The sequence below is a fragment of the Bombyx mandarina genome, chromosome 09 (assembly GCF_030267445.1).
Source record: "Bombyx mandarina strain Sakado chromosome 09, ASM3026744v2".
NCBI lineage: Eukaryota > Metazoa > Arthropoda > Insecta > Lepidoptera > Bombycidae > Bombyx > Bombyx mandarina.
In genome coordinates, this window is record NC_143216.1 from 5,761,876 (window position 1) to 5,778,409 (window position 16,534).

Consider the following 16,534-nt stretch of genomic DNA (forward strand, 5'->3'; position numbering starts at 1 on the left):
GTTGTTGTTGTTATTGTTACCCGCGTAGCTAATGTCACTGTTGATGATGATCTTTGTATGTTAGTGTTATAGATTAGCTTTTAGCTTAGCCAGCCTTATTCCTAATTTATACAATTAATAAGACTGTTGTTTGTAAACAAGTTTTTTATTACTAGGTACTTGTTTACTAATTATTTGTTTCATAGTGGCCATATTTTATTTGATTTAACAAAGCACACTAGGTTTGTTAAAAATGAACAGATAAGAGTGATTTAATTATTAATGATAAAAATAGCAAATTCCTCTCATTTTTATTGTTTTGTATAGTAGGTATCTACGTGCGCGCGTAGTTGGTTCCTTGAAATAATTAACAGTTAGTGTGAAAATTATCCTTTGATTTTATTACTTTCATAATTATTTTCTATATATATAAATACCATATTATATTCATTTTATATAAAAAATATATTTATATTATATATATAAATTTATTTCATTTCTTCGCAATTATTTTTTCAGACTCTTCCCAAAGACGGCGAGCAAGTTCAGTATTACGCCCCGTTTCGGTTAAAGTTTTAACCTGACAATCGACGAAATAACAGCCTGTTACGTTTTCTACCTCAGGAGACACCGCCAGGTATATTGAAGTCTGAGCCCCTTCCCGAGGGGTCTTAACAAATAAACTTGCGATAGGAACCCAGTACTTCGAAAATGGCAGTTTATCATAATTTACAATTTCAGTTTTTACTAAGCCGGGATGTAAGCAATTAGCAGTCACTCCAGTACCTTCAAGCCGTCTCGCCAACTCAGTGGTCATTAGAACATTACACAGCTTGCTGTTTTTATATGCTTGCATTTTACTGTATGACTGCGGGGTTTCTTTTTCCAAATTTAAATTATTAAAATCAATAATTCCTTTTGAGTAGGCTATGGACGTAACGTTGATGATGCGACTCGGAGCTGACGATTTAATTAGCGGAAGAAGAAGCTTCGTGAGCAGAAATGGCCCGAAGTGATTTGTTTGCATACCGACAAACAAGCCGTTTTCCGTCTTTACATTGTCCACGACGAGTACTCCAGCATTGTTGATAAGAATGTCTAAACGCTTTTCGGTTTTAATGAATTCTTCAGCGAATCTTCTGACAGAATCAAATGACGCTAAATCCAGCTGACGATAATGCACATCCTGGTTCCCGGATTCTGAAATGATCTGGTCTCTGGCCTTGTTACCGTGTAGATCATTTATGCAAGCGAGTATTACCCGGGCTCCACGCTCCGCTAAGTCTTTTGCTGTCTCGTATCCTATACCGCTGCTGCTTCCGGTCACTATCACCACTTTACCGACCAAATGCCTGCTGCATTTATTTATACCGTATGATAATTTACAATACGTTCTATAAATTAACGCTAATATGAGGGTCAACACAATAAAACTAACGAAAACCATCGCGCTAACTTAAGGTCAGTTATATACGCGATTCTCTGCACTCAGTCACACGCCACTAAAACAATTTATCAAATATGATAGTGTGTGCTTCTATAAATATGTGCTAGCCATATCTTACGGATTAGATACTTTATTGAAGTAGGTTTTGAATTAGTGACAACTAATGCGAGGTCATTTTAATAGGTAACATATTTGACAATTCATCAAAATTCAACAACGTAACATTTTAACGGCGGGCATAAAATAATATATTTTTTTCGTTTTGTTAGAAGTTAGAACTGCACACTTTTTTCAACTGATCCTACTGACTACGTTTACCTGCCTATAAATTGGACCCCGATTGCTTAACGATTAGTAAACAAGAACAACATTACAGCCTTACTCTGTCAAAAGGGGGGAAAACGCTAAACAGTCAATCTCGTGAACTAGTGGTGAAATTGGACATTATTTTGAACGTGAATCAGTTAACGATTTGCCTCTTTTTTGCCATTGACACAATCGAGACAACGCGTTTCCGAAGCATTAGGAATAGGGAAGAGGCCAGTAACTCAGTAACTCGTCGGCCAGTAGCTCGTCGTCGTGGCCTAAAGGATAAGACGTCCGGTGCATTCGTATGTAGCGATGCACCGGTGTTCGAATCCCGCAGGCGAGTACCAATTTTTCTGATGAAATACGTACTTAACAAATGTTCACGATTGACTTCCACGGTGAAGGAATAACATCGAAATACGTTGTAGATATCTGTAGGCTCCAGTAACCACTTAACACCAGGTGGACTGTGAGCTCGTCCACCCATCTAAGTAATAAAAAAAAAAACGTAAAGTGATCAGTATAGTAAAGTGATGCCGCCATGCCCCGGGTCGGCCCTGAGCACCACGTGGTGGTGAGTTCTGGTGGCCACCCGAGGTCGCGAGAATCCGTGAGGAGTGCGTGAGGGTGTGCCGCCGGAGCGCACGCCACCGCCGCCGCCGTCGTCGTGACGCTACATTCGCGGAGACGGCAGCTCAGCTGCACGCTGACTGTCCTCAAAAGCAGGCGGCGCTGCAGCTGGCCTTCGATGAGGCCAAGAAGCAGAGCATGAAAACTCTCCTGGAGTCGCTCGATGATGATCCCTGGGGGCGTCCATATAAAATGGTTCGCAGGAAACTGCAACCGTTGACGCTCCTGGTGACCGAGCGGCTCCAGCCTCGGCAGCCGCGGGAAATTGTGGAAAAGCTATTCCCGCCGGCAGTGAGGGGGAACTTTGAACCCCCCTATATGGACGCTACGTGCACCACGCACCACTACCCGATCGGGACCCCGACGTCTGGAAGAAGCAGGCTCAAAGAGCCAGCCGTCGCCATTAGCCGAGGGCCCAATTTCTCGAAGTGAGCCCGGAAGCTCCACCGAGCATCCAGTTTGTGGCCGAGGTACCTGAGACAGGTCACCCCGGCGCGAACGCCTTCGATCAAGAGGTGGGCACCCGCAGGCGACGTCTGTCCCGGCCCGTGGGTTTTGTCGAGCGCCGCCTCGAGCCCCAACCGTCGGATCCTAGTGACAACGTGTGCTACGCTTGCGCAAGCCAGACGGGCAGACTCGCGGTGGTCAGGGAAGCGGTATACCGCGTCCTGCGCCGTACACAGGGTCACTCCGCGAATTACCGTGGATGCCCCCGAGCCCCAAAAATAAATTGACCCGTTGCCCGCCAAAACCGTATCCGAGCTTCCGGCCCTCACACCAAGGCCTCAGCACCCTCTGTGCCGAAGGCTAAGCCTGCCTTCGTGCCGGCGATGGTGCCTAGCGTCTCGGCCTGGGCTAAACCGCTGCCGTACACGAACACGGCTGCAACTCTCTCCGTAACTCACCCCTCCCCCGCGATTCGTCCCTCCCCCGCGACCTGCTCTCCGACCGCGTCCGACAATCTCGCTCTGGCCATCGACTTTTTTCAGTCGATCAACTTTGAGCGCGTTAATGAATGAATGAATGAATGAACACTTACTACCGCTTAGCTCGTACTCTCAAATCGGATATGGTAGTAACTATGCCACCCCTCATAGGCCCCTCAGGCCGACTCGCGGCGTTCGATGATGACGAAAAAGCAAAGCTGCTGGCTGATACATTGCAAACCTAGTACACGCCCAGCACTCAATCCATGGATCCTGTTCATGTAGAATTAGTAGACAGTGAGGAGCTTTCTTTTTCGACGTCGCAAAAGCGTTCGACAAAGTCTGGCACAACGGTTTGATTTTTACACTATTCAACATGGGCGTGCCGGATAGTCTCGTGCTCATCCACACGGGACTTCTTGTCGAACCGCTCTTTTCGACATCGAGTCGAGGGAACCCGCTCCTCCCCGCGATCTCTTACGGCTGGAGTCCCGCAAGGCTCTGTCCTTTGGCCCCCTCCTATTTAGCTTATTCGTCAACGATATTCCCCGGTCGCCGCCGACCCAGTTAGCTTTATTCCCCGACGACACGACTGTTTCCTATTCGAGTAGAAACAAGTCCCTAATCCCGAAGAAGCTTCAGAGCGCAGCCGTAGCAGTGCTATTTCAGAGGGGAAGCTCCACACGGATTTCCTCCCGGATTAGGAGGAGGAATCTCACACCCCCGATTACTCTCTTTAGACAACCCATACCCTGGGCCAGGAAGGTCAAGTACCTGGGCGTTACCCTGGATGCATCGATGACATTTCGCCCGCATATAAAATCAGTCCGCGACCGTGCCGCGTTTATTCTCGCGGTAAACTCTACTCCATGATCTGTAAGCGGAGTAAAATGTCCCTTTGGAACAAGGTGACACTTTACAAAACTTGCATAAGGTCCGTCATGACTTACGCGAGTGTGGTTTTCGCTCACGCGGCCCGCACACACATAGACACTCTTCAATTTCTACAATCCCGCTTTTGCAGGTTAGCCGTCTGAGCTCCGTGGTTCGTGAGAACGTTGACCTACACGACGACCTGGGCCTCGAATCAATCCAGAAATACATGAAGTCAGCGTCGGAACGGTACTTCGATAAGGCTATGCGTCATGATAATCGCCTAATCGTTGCCGCCGCTGACTACTCCCCGAATCCTGATCAAGCAGGAATTTACTACCGGATTGGAATCGCGGCCGGCTGATAAGATCCGGCGAGAAACTCAACGGGCTGATGTTTAGGTTTATGCTATTGTACTAGATGTGCGATAAAATATCTGCTGAAATCTAAATCGCTGCAGTCGTGCGAATTTTAGGGGTAAACTGAACCTAAAATATAGTTGTCTCTCTGAAAAGTTGTTTACCTGCCAATCTTACGTAACCTCTTTACAGTGGTTTGTCTCTTGACAGAGGTAGCTTCAAATAAAAATATGCGAATGTGCTACAATTTTTAATTACAATTTTTAAACGTTTCCGAAAGAACCGGGTGATTCGTGTAACACGGGATTCAAATACTCTTGCAGGTTCTAAATTCTTATTTATTCATAGAAACGAAGAAAAATACTTACTTAAATAAAACTTGAATTCTATATTATCATGACCACTCAATTTACAATAAAATGATGGTTGAAATAAAGATAACTAACTACACGAACAATTCTTATGTACATATATCCCGAGAGTCAAATTACCAAGACATTGGCATTTGTCTAATGGAACGGGTGGCTATTATGTTTAGCGAGCCATGATGTTATGTACCACTAACTTACGGTGACAACAGAAAATAATGTTTATTGGGTTACTCAAAGGTCATTTTCTTTATTTCCCAAACATGTTTGGCTAAGATGTGTGCCTGTGATTTTAAACGAGCATTCAAACTGTTAGTTATCTCTTTTTCTTACCAGATTTTTCTGAAGCATTAATTGATCATTCATTGACAAGATATGTGAGATGCGTATCTTGCGCAGTATTCTTGCAGTATCTGCTAGATGCATCTGGGTTGTTCAAAAGTGCTAATTATTACCAGAGTGCTACGTGACGGCCTCCAAAATATCTGAACTGGCTTCTACCTTTTCCTGTTTTAGTTTAACTCAAAGACCCATATGGGTGCTTTAATTTCGAAGTGCTTACTTTATTAAGGTGTATTTGGTTCGGAGTAGCCCCTAAATATATTAAATTATGTTCTAAGGCCTCTTGCAAAATTTTGGATACGTAGAAATCATTGTGGCCACGATAACTCTGATCCTGCTTCTCAGATGAAGATCTAGTATTGGACTTTTCATGCCACATTAAAGAGCGTGTGCTATGCCGTGTCCACATCGCAGTCATCATTGAAGACCTCCGTCGCCGGCCTCTTTCCGACACCAGCACCGTACGTCGCCTCAAAGATTATTAACGCGCGCACATTCACTAATGTTCTTGGATTTAGTAATTTTTCATTGAATGACACAACATTCGATTGCAAAAACAAGGCTTAAGAAATTACCATTATTTGCTAATCGAAACGGATTATTCGATATAACGATAATAAAATAGTGTGGTACTTCAATTTTTAAATAAGAATAATTGTGACTACCTACACTTAAAACAAATATTTTTAAATTAATTAAATACACGTTTTTTTGTTTGTTTTGTTTAGATAGGTGAACAATCTCACAGCCCACCTTTTAAGTGGTTACTGGAGCCCATGGACATCTACAACGTAAATGCGCCACCCACCTTGAGATATAAGTACTAAGATCTCAGTATAGTTACAACGGCTGCCCCACCCTTCAAACCGAAACGCATTACTGCTTCACGGCAGAAATAGGCATGGCGGTGGTACCTACCCGCGTGGACTCACAAGAGGTCTTACCGCCAGTAAAAAATTTGATTTGTACCTAAAATTACCAAATACATAAGTTGAAAACACAATAATACTTCTAAAAATAATCTCCTTAATGAAATCGTAGAATATTAACGAAACATTGCTATGTTATATCAGCGCTTTATTTATTTTTATGAAGCAAGCAAAAAGTTATATAACTTGACGACTGACGTAAATTTAAAGTTCAGTATATATGTGTTCTTACACATAGTATGACGTTAGAATTACAACTACGAGACAGCGTTCAATAAGCCGAAGTAAAAAATAATGTGTCATAGGCTTTATATCCGATGATAAAATTGATATGGTGTGAGGCTTATCTTGAGTAATGTTTGTGTGACTTTCTGAGATATATATTTCAACTGTGTAGAAGTTACCGAGTATATTATAATTAAATAAATATGTTTTGGTGGACGGTATTAGCCGTCATTGGAGTTATAGTGCTATTAGTAAAGGTGCATCAAAAACTGACGCTTGGAATATGTAAGTCGAGTGCGCATATGGTGGGTAAAGTAGTTATAGTGACTGGAGGAAACAGTGGCATTGGTTTTGAGACAGCAAAAGACTTGGCTTGTAGAGGTGCACGAGTTATACTAGCTTGTAGAAGTGTCCGCAAAGCTGAAATAGCTAAAGAAGAATTGATTAAAGCTAGTGGTAACACAGATATTATTTGTAAGCAGTTAGATCTTTCATCGCTCGAGTCTGTTAGAAATTTTTGTGAAGATATAGACAGAAACGAAAAACGTTTGGACGTTCTTATTAACAATGCGGGTGCCGGTGGATTAGGCAATTACAAAACGGCGGACGGATTACATGTTGGAATGCAAGTTAATTATTTTGCTCCGTTTTTATTAACGTGCCGTCTGTTACCACTTCTAAGAAGATCCGAGCCGAGTCGAATTATTAATGTGTCCTCTATGTTGCACAAATACGGCGAACTGGATTTTGAAAATTTGAACATGGAAAAATACTGGAGTGACTATTTAGTATATGCAAACAGTAAATTGTTTCTGAACTTAATGACTTTAGAATTGAGTCGTAGATTGAAAGGGTCTAGGGTTACTGTGAACTGCTTACATCCGGGTATAGCTGCTACTAACTTAATGAGAAACGTGCCCAGTGAAATTATGAAGAAGATAATTTCGAAATCAATAGGCTTTATGTTCCAGAGTGCATGGGAAGCGTCTCAAACTTCTATCTATTTGTCAGTAGCACCAGAAATTCAAGATGTTAGTGGAAAGTATTTTAGTCATTGTTGTGAAACAAAGCCTTCGAAGCTATCTCTCGATGTTGAAAAAGCAAAAAGGCTTTGGGACGAATCAGAAAAATTAGTGAAGTTCAAGATATCAGAAAATTGATTAAAATATTCAACTTCGTATCGATGTTCTGTTCGTATCAATAAAAATGAATTTAAATATCAATTGTGTTTAAGTTTACGACAAAAAATAACCTTCAACGAATAAATTATTTTTAGATATTTCTTATGAGGTTTTAAGTGTTAGTGTCGATTATGTGATTATCTTTGCTGATGAGTTTCAATAATTTATAGTATATATTTATAATGTCAATATTTGGTTGTAACTTAAGACAGGCCAAGCTGAACGAATAAATTGACAAAATATTTGAACAGTGGTTATGAAGTAGTCAGTAGCTGTGGCTATTCTACTCGATATCCGGGTTGGGTTTTCGGTCGGAATAAGCGTCTTTTCTCAAGATATATGAACAGAGGTCCGGGTGTTTTGGTTTCTGTGGGTTTCCGGTACCTAAAACGCAGAAGATAATTTTAGTATAGGGATGTTGAATCATTCTAACGTGAATGTGTAGAACATTGCGCTGGTGGCGAAATCTTAATTATCATTGCAATCAATGGGCAGATGAATCCAGAGTCCACCTGGTATTTATTGGCAACTGACTACGGATTGCTAATCGCTTTGGGAGTTAAGTGCTTGAAGTCTACTTTTTATATTAAGTAGTATCTCACTCTTCAAAGAGATGACTGTTTTGATTGACAGCAGAAATAGGGAGAATAGCGATTACATCTAAATAATGACAGCGTGGAGCGGTGTTTTTTCTACAAAATTGTTCACACACTTGCCCATATTATGCTAAACCGAATAACAACTACAACGAAGCTGATTGGAATTGTTTGCGTGTTACATAATGTTGGATTACGAGTTAATTTGTGGTCAGCAGACTAACGAGTGTACCAATAGTCAGTGTCTACGCTTCTCATTAATTTATACTGCACATATTCGTATATAGCTGGCGTTAAATTGAAATAATTCGACGCGATAGCGGAGCGTCGCTGTGGCCGGTTTATTTGCGCATAAATCTCCTTCGTGGTACATCTGATTTACAGTAGTGCTCTTTGTGCTAGCTCACCTCTCTGTTTGCGGAGATTTGCGAGTGGATACTTGCATTGCTACCATTGCATTGTTCGGAATCACGTCTCGATAATTCTTTAAGTAATATATTATTACCGTTTTTCGCAAACCAATCGAAAATGGACTTGTGTCTGTGCGATTATGCACGCTGATCTCTAGCGTAGCTGAACGAATTTTAGAAACAGTTTTCAGTGATTTATGTCTGGGCTATTGTCTTCTAATATATTATTACAATTGTTATTCGTAGTTTTGTTTGTTTGTTCGTGATTCATGCAAGCGTGTCACTTATATGGTGGTACGCAAGTAACTCAAATTGGTGTTCTCATACATGTAACTATAGTTACAGAAAAGCGTGGGTCGGTTCTAGGAGTTTTAAATCAAATTTAGTTCATGGTTGCCAATGCCATCAATTTCTGTGATTTAACGGTTGAATTGGTCGGATAATCTCTTAGGTATATTATTCGACTTTCCAGTATGAACAACGTACTCAATATATAGGGACATTAGTTTTCATTTAAAGAATATTGAAAAATGACATTGTCCTAAATAATCGTTTATTTAATTTTCTATTGTATGTTGCTAGTGTTTTCATCGCCAATTCATAAGAGTTTGGTTTAAAAAAATAACGAATACAATTAGAACACAGATGACTAATGTAGTTGTTTTGGAGGTTAGCATTTTCTATACAATAGTATAAATGACGAGCACAAAACAAAGAGCATTAAATGAAAAGTCTATGAAAAGCAAAACGTTAATAAAATTTAGAGGCAAGCTATAAAATTTCAAATTTTGTCCATTATAAAATGCATTATTGAAATTTGCACCAGGATATGTTGTATTAAAAATCGAAGAATATTTAAAACTTTTTTTTTTTTTTTTTATTGCCCTTATAGGCAGACGAGCATACGGCCCACCTGATGGTGAGTGGTTACCGTCGCCCATGGACTTCACCAATGCCAGGGGCAGAGCCAAGCCGCTGCCTACCGCCTATTTACCTATTTAATAGGATTCCTTAATAATTCAGAACGTTAGTCGTTGTTAATTCTAAGATGACAAATTGTATAAAGTTTTACCATAGCATTATGGCCTTAATATCTTTAATAGGAAAATTATGTCTTTATTCACACATACTATAAAATTCTATTATTTAAGAAAAAATGCGCATACTTTTTCGTATTAAAATCCAATTTTTCTGAGTTTTGTAAAAGAAAGTATACAAAAACAATTGGACTTATTGTAATGAAATTATAAAAAATGAAGTTTAGAAAAGAACCTAAGCAAATCTTCCACGGCGACCTCTTTAACTTCGTTTTTAAATCCAATAGCTGTGAGGGAGGGGGGCTTTCAGTTTATCCCGTCAAGCATCTAAGTAGATGCACGCAATAGGTATGCATAATATTATAATATCAATAATGATTTATGCATTATTTTGAAAGTAATAAGTGATGTAGCCCGTATATTTTTAAGGATAATACATCACACTTCACAATGTTTCAACGGTGATTCGATAAGAACAGATTTAAAAGCAGGAAAATAGGCGGTTCGCCGCTGGAAGTGCGGACAATATTAATGTCGTCCATAAGTCAGCCGCGCTATCCGAGTAGGTATTTTTCTCGCCGCCTAGGACCGTTTGTAATTAACAAGATTAGCATATTTTGTTGGGAAGGCCTTTTTGCAGCTCAACAGGAACGGACCGTTTCGCAGTTTGTGCCATGCCATGCCTCAGAATGTTTGATAGCAGGTCGATAGATAGCTGGTGGTAATTTTTGTCGCTATGCTCTATAAATATTACATTTTTTTATTGAAGTTAGAATAACCACGTTTGTTATAATAAACAGTTCTGTGTTAAGTTTTCTATTTAGTATTTTCTATCTTGCTAATAAACCTGGAAAAATATGAACGATAGAAAACAAATACGTCAGCAATGTATATGACAGAAAATGTCCCTTTGTTCGTTCTTGAAAAATATTCAGAGCTGCGCTAGCACACTGTATGAATAGTGACAGAGACCGCGTCGACTAGATGTACATAGGAACTCTGAGGTCCAAGTAAGCGTAGAATTTTTGATGCCGGGCACAAAATACCCAATAAACCGACTTCATTCAAACGTGCATTCAAAGTGCCGCATCGCCTACCTATGTTGCTAATATGACCAAAAACTTTCCTGAATATTCAAGTATAGTTTTTTAAATTTCAACTCAATTGGGTCGTGATGAGCGTAAAGCACTGATAATCATACAAATAAACAAAGCCACAAATTAGAATAAAAGAGATAAGTATAATTAAACGAAATTAAGCTATAAAATAATAATCGAATGTTAATCACGATTAAACATGTGAAAAATTTAAATTCTCGAAATTGAATAATCAAGAATATTTATTTAAATAAATTCGGTTGCATTTTGAATAGTTAAATTTACGTCCGGCGAGTATATGATGTTTTTAATCCACTAAGCTCCCTTTTATTACGTTCCCGTTGAAAAATATGCTTCATCGTATGTAAAGCGGAGGGTTTTTGCCTAATTTTCATGTCGAGCAGCCACCGTAAACGATCTTATTTGCATGAGGTTTATAGCTCGTTTTTTAGCACATTATATTTTGTTATTGAGACTTTTTCACGTTTCGAAATGAGCTCAAAATATTATGGAAATGCAGCGGATGTTTTTTTTTTTAGGTAAAGCAAAGCCTATTTCTGTTTGAGAGACTGGCACTGAATAAAAAGAAAAATGAAAACCGTAGAAAAGAGATTGTGATCATTTTTTGTTTATTTACGTTTACTCTGTCAACGTGGAAGCATTTTATATTTAACTGCAGATCACTATAAAAAAAAATTACTTTGTTGTTAGAAACAGTCCGCATCCCTGAGTGTAGTACCTATCCAATCTAACTAATATTGGCAATCGAGGTTCGGATTATTCCTGTCAGAGATATCCTCAAGTGCAAAAGATCCTAAGTTCTTAACCATGACGGGAATGGCACTGCCTACCTTGATCGTGACCGTACCAGTGTGTCTGAGCCGCCCTTCGCTTGCCCACGGTTCTGAGGCGACGGATCGGGGCGGATAACCCTCTCCGCTGCCTCGTTTTGCGAGATGATGGACTCATAGCTGCCGAGGATCGTAGCCACGACGGTATGTAGCGACAAATTCGGTCCTATTTGTGAGACGAGATCGGGAGACGTGGATCTGTGTCCTGGTCGTAGTTACAGTGGTGCCAACCCATAGTTCTTTCCCTCCGACCAACGTGATATAGGTACCGGCCGAAACAACACTAGTGAGCACCTGCGTCAGCCGGAAGATGAGATAACCTCAAACGCGTTTCACCCACTCCCCAAAACAGGACGCACCGCCTCGACAGTGCGAACATCGGCCGACGGTTTCACCAAACCGCGAGACCACGCCTCCAGCACCTGCGAGACTTTCTAGATACGATTACACTAGGCGACAGACTTAGTCCTCGACAAATTTGATATATCAGTTCTCTAAACAAAAATCAGGCGTAAACTGTAACATAACATTAACATTAATTCTGTATTACAACTTACAATCGGGGGCAAATTAAACTTGGTAACCTAGCCCGAACTAGGCTTCTTTGTATTATAGGAACTAAAGGCTGCAGATAAATACAAAGGCACGTAGCATCTAAAAAAAAAAGAAAAAAACTGAAATAGACAATTTTTTTAGTTTTGTTATAATCGTTGGTAAATTACTCTGATATTTTGTAACAGAATAATAACAAGTAATTTTCATTCAGCGTGGGTAAAATTTAATGGTGTTGCGTTTGTGGTGGGCGAAAGTCAAGTCATCCTGAGAAATAATACACTTAATTTTTAAGTGTGTCAGTGTGTTGACAGCAGTTGAACGCGGTGGTCACACGCAAACCTATTGGCTTTAAATCAATAATTATCATTGCAATTCTCGATTGCTTAACAAATTTAAGCATCGGTATTATTAAAATAGTGAAAAGTCAACTTTTTTTTTATTGCTTAGATGGATGGACGAGCTCACAGCCCACCTGGTGTTAAGTGGTTACTGGAGCCCATAGACATCTACAACGTAAATGCGCCATCCACCTCGAGATATAAGTTCTAAGGTCTCAGTATAGTTACAACGGCTACCCCACCCTTCGAACTGAAAGGCATTACTGCTTCACGGCTGAAATAGGCGGGGTGGTGGTACATACTCGTGCGGACTCTTAGGAGGTCCTACCAAAGTGATTTCGCAAATTATAATTTTGCAGGTTTGATTTTTATTACACGATGTTATTCCTTCACCGTGGAAGTCAATCGTGAACATTTGTTGAGAAAAATTTGTACCTGCCTGCGGGATTCGAACACCGGTGCATCGCTACATACGAATGCACCGGACGTCTTATCCTTTAGGCCACGAAGACTACAACTAGACTGTTTCGTAATAAATTTCTGTTTCGCATTATAGTATGTATGAACTTGTAATAAAATCTCTTTGGCTATACTATTTGTATCTGGCTGGTTTTGGTATCATTAAAAGTTTAAATTTTAAAGAAGATAATTCCAAATTCAAATTAAGAAAATGTGTGATTTTTAATTATTTTTCGTACTGTCAAGATGAGTGAATCTAATGAAGAAATTCGATACATTTTAAAATACTACAAAAAAGGTAAAAATGCAAGGCAAGCCGCGAAAAAACTTTGCGATGTTTATGGACTGATAAGTGCAGTGTCTGTGAGAGTAGCACAAAGATTTAAGGGTTTTCAATCCGGAAATGTTGATGCTTCTTCCAGACGTCGGGGGTCCCGATCGGATAGTGGTGCGTGCCCCACGTGGCGTCCATCTAGGGGGTTCAAAGTTCCCCCCACTGCTGGCGGGAATAGAGTTTCCACAATTTCCCGCGGCTGCCGAGGTTGGAGCCGCTCGGTCACCAGGAGCGTCCACAGTTGCAGTTTCCTGCGAACCATCTATATGGACGCCCCCAGGGATCATCATCGAGCCACTCCAGGAGAGTCTTCATGCTCTGCTTCTTGACCTCATCGAAGGCTAGCTGCAGCGCCGCCTGCTTTTGAGGACAGTCAGCGTACAGCTGAGCTGCCGTCTCCGCGAATGTAGCGTCACAACGACGGCGGCGGCGGTGGCGTGCGCTCCGGCGGCCCACCCTCACGCACTCCTCACGGATTCTCGCAACCTCGGGTGGCCACCAGAACTCACCACCACGTGGTGCTCAGGGCCGACCCGGGGCATGGCGGCATCACTTTACTGTACTGATCACTTTACTTTTTTTTTATTGCTTAGATGGGTGGACGAGCTCACAGTCCACCTGGTGCTAAGTGGTTACTGGAGCCCATAGACATCTACAACGTAAATGCGCCACCCACCTTGAGATATGAGTTCTATGGTCTCAGTATAGTTACAACGGCTACCCCACCCTTCGAACCGAAACGCATTACTGCTTCACGGCGGAAATAGGCGGGGTGGTGGTACCTACCCGTGCGGACTCCCAAGAGGTCCTACCACCAGTGAAAACATTACAGTATACCTATTTCCACGTTTTCTGTGACCCACTGGTAGATTCTGCGAAGCACTGCTCTTGCTAGGGCCAGTGTTAGCAACACTCCGGTTTGAGCCCCGTGAGCTCACCTACACGTTAGGGCGAAGCTGATATAGCCTCTCAAGGCTATCAGCATAGGTAAAAAAAAAGCCCTCCGTGTATTCCTGTTCTCATAGGTTTACGTATCAACAATCATATGCGACAATCCACTCTCTCGACGTCCTGTTAAAGCGATACTAAGCACCCAAACACAGTCTTAATAAAGTTTGACTTATAATTTTAGACGGAACCATGCTGTTGGTCGTTAGGTCGAGAATATTTCTGAGTACGTACCTAGTTCTGGAACTGACAGTTAACTTGAACTTCTTCGGGCTTCAACGAGAAGCAACCTTCTCTCCGCGACTGAAATTTGTTAAATATTACGCAATCGTGCAAGACGTCTTGTTTAAAGATCGTGCTCGGCAACGAGGGGGAAAACATAATTTAACTAAAACGACTCTTAGAAGCTACGCTGCGTTAAATAAAAGTTATTTCAAAATGAAATTTCACTCAAAACGGGTCAAAATACTTGGAATTGTAAATTGTAAATTTCGCACCCACGAAAATATATCAGGCCAATAGGTATCAAATATTTTTTATAATTTCCCTTTGCCTTTGTTTTGTGGTTTGAAAAACGTGAAATATTTAATTTAATTATATATGTTATTGGTAAGAATACAGTTTTTGTTGTTGTTGTTTATGACCGATAAACAATTTTACACCTGTGATATTCTCGTATAAGGTGGTTGGTTACTCGGTAGTAGTAAGATCGGAGTATCAATTATATTGAATACCGACTGTAAATATAAATAATAATAATATAAACTGGAACACATGGAACCGGAAGACAAGATGCTACTTATATCCTTGGGGGTTCAGAATAGTATTTACAGGAAGCTTTTAAACACTGCCACGAATATGCTCACAGTTAGTAACACCACTAGCACATCAGAATAGGATAACTCTGATAGACTGAACAGCATTTATGAATTTTTGGATAAATTTAGGTTAATTTCAGGTATATTGGTTGAAAATTAAATGTAATACTTATTATCACTCTCTATTTTATACATACATATCATTCATCATTCATACAAAAGGTTTTGTGTCTGGATTTATTTAAAAAAAATCAGTTAACTTAGAAATTAAGAGAGCTGAACTACAAGTTGACCTTTATAGAAGAAAATAAATCCTATCTTAATTAAGGTTGCCAGGAACGAAATGATTTACTTTGAACTTTCACTCTACTGAATTACCTTTAATTACGAGTGTAGCCTTACAAATACTTTGTGTCAAATATCCAAGAAGTTGATCGAGTAAAATGGACTGTCTCGATAATTTGTTCGTTTTTTTTTATTTATTTTTTTATTGCTTAGAGGGGTGGACGAGCTCACAGCCCACCTGATATTAAGTGGTTACTGGAGCCAATAGACATCTACAGAGTAAATGCGCCATCCACCTTGAGATATAAGTTCTAAGGTCTCAATATAGTTACAACGGCTGCCCCGCCCTTCAAACCGAAACGCATTACTGCTTCACGGCAGAAATAGGCAGGGTGGTGGTACCTATCCGTGCGGACTCACAAGATGTCCTACCACCAGTAATAAATAAATTTAAATGTGTACTTTTTTAGAGTTCTTTAGCTAAATGACAGGGAAATTGTGTGACAGGTCCGAAAGATCGCAATTGAGCGATTGGATATGCGGGGCACTATAGTTAATGATAAGTCTACTGCGTTCATAGCTATGCTATGCTATAGGAATTTAGAACATGTACACAGCTAACATGGGCTGAAAATCTGTCGAGTTTGCTCCCAGTTACCGCTCAATACCATTCGATACCTTGTTTGCTGTACAATGTACGTTAGACTGAACTAGATCAATGTTTACAGGATATCCTTGTTTAGATTTCACATTTCATGTCTAGTATTATTGATGAACTATACTGAACGTGTGTATATTTTCGTAACGTAACGAACGTAAACCAAATGATTTTGATAAGCTAAAATTACTTTAAGCCGAAAAGTTGACGCTGAGCTAAAATCATACGATCTGGATATTAATGTTAAACAACTAGCATTGCGTGTGCACGGTCACTAGGGCAGGACAATTTCAGATATGAAATAATTATTCCACAAATAACACAATTCGCTTTCTTTTTTCAGAAAAAATGTTTATAAAGTGTAAATTATTTAATGAAACCGTGTGTAAATTATATGAAGAACTTACAAAAGGCCACCATAATGTTTAAATGTCTTCAGTAAAGCCCATTATAATCGGAATAGCATATATACCTAAATCTCGATGGGTATTTAACTTAGAAATTTCTAGATTTGGTGAAAATGACAGATTCGGAGACAAGCCTGTTGTATTTCGTAATCTATAAAACTGTTAAAATGATT

The 16,534-nt window shown here is 40.2% G+C and overlaps 1 protein-coding gene and 1 pseudogene across 1 annotated transcript; one reads left to right on the forward strand and one right to left on the reverse strand.

Moving 5' to 3' along the window:
- Positions 1-472: 472 nt before the first annotated feature.
- Positions 473-1,440, reverse strand: LOC114240833 (retinol dehydrogenase 11 pseudogene; annotated as a pseudogene).
- A 4,948-nt stretch (positions 1,441-6,388) lies between these two features.
- LOC114240817 (retinol dehydrogenase 14) lies at positions 6,389-7,609 on the forward strand. Its single transcript, XM_089729602.1, has one exon. It carries the CDS (start codon positions 6,591-6,593, stop codon positions 7,545-7,547), a length of 957 nt encoding a protein of 318 aa, XP_089585728.1. The 5' UTR covers positions 6,389-6,590; the 3' UTR covers positions 7,548-7,609.
- Positions 7,610-16,534: the final 8,925 nt, after the last annotated feature.